The sequence below is a fragment of the Terrapene carolina genome, unplaced genomic scaffold (assembly GCF_002925995.2).
Source record: "Terrapene carolina triunguis isolate 2854851 unplaced genomic scaffold, T_m_triunguis-2.0 Scaffold14413, whole genome shotgun sequence".
NCBI lineage: Eukaryota > Metazoa > Chordata > Testudines > Emydidae > Terrapene > Terrapene triunguis.
In genome coordinates this window covers 2,929-3,811 of record NW_020678764.1, presented here as the reverse complement: position 1 = coordinate 3,811, position 883 = coordinate 2,929, and the positions used below count along the sequence as shown (strand labels likewise).

General features: G+C 62.4%; 1 protein-coding gene across 1 annotated transcript; it reads left to right on the top strand.

Moving 5' to 3' along the window:
* Positions 1 to 3: 3 nt before the first annotated feature.
* LOC112124979 (galactoside 2-alpha-L-fucosyltransferase 2-like) lies at positions 4 to 378 on the top strand (the record flags this gene model as incomplete). Its single annotated transcript, XM_024223442.2, has 1 exon — positions 4 to 378. A coding segment is annotated over one exon (375 nt), but the record flags the coding sequence as incomplete, so codon positions are not given.
* Between the last annotated feature and the right edge of the window lie 505 nt (positions 379 to 883).

Below are 883 nucleotides of genomic sequence, written 5' to 3'. Positions count from 1 at the left end.
TACCTGGAGAAGGCCATGGGCTACTTCCGGGCCAAGTACCAGGAGCCTGTCTTCGTGGTGAGCAGCAACGGGATGGAGTGGTGCCGGGAGAACATCGACGCCTCGCGGGGGGACGTATATTTCTCAGGGGATGGGAAGGAGTCGTCGCCGGGGAGGGATTTCGCTCTTTTGGCTCATTGCAACCACACGATCATGACCATCGGGACCTTCGGCATCTGGGCTGGCTACCTGGCTGGGGGAGAGACCGTGTACTTGGCTAACTACACCCTCCCCGATTCCCCCTTCCTTGAGATCTTCCAGCCCTGGGCCGCCTTCCTGCCCCAGTGGATCGGGATCGATGCCGATCTCTCCCCGCTGCGGAGCGGGAATTCTGGCTAATGGAGCGCAGCCAGGGCCGGTGCAACCACTAGGCCGACTAGGCAGCCGCCCGGGGCGCCAAGATTTGGGGGCGCCGCCGCCAATCAAGACTCTGGCTGCAGATCGCAGACTGCAGGGAGGTAGGCCGTATAGGATAAGAACCACGCTCCCAATGAATTGCTCTCCGGCATTTAGAAAGCCAGCGAAGTCCTTTGATCGTGAATGGACACAGATAGGTACATTTCCACAGTACTAGCGCCTCTGTCTTGTCGATTGCACAGCAGCCAGAAGGAGAGTGGAGCAGCTTGTGGGGGACGTGTAAGACCCCCGCCGGGGCTGCGCTGTGCTGTCAGTGTGGTGCAGCCAGGGCCGGCTGGCATGGCAGGCTCGGAGAGCGGGCTGCAGGATTTCCTGGCAGAGGCTCTGCTCCCTGGGGAGAGAAGGGAGGGAGGCCGCGGCTGGCAGCTCTGCGGGCTCTCTCGCGTGGAGGGGCGGCTAAGCCGCTTTAACCCACCTCCCTGCGCCC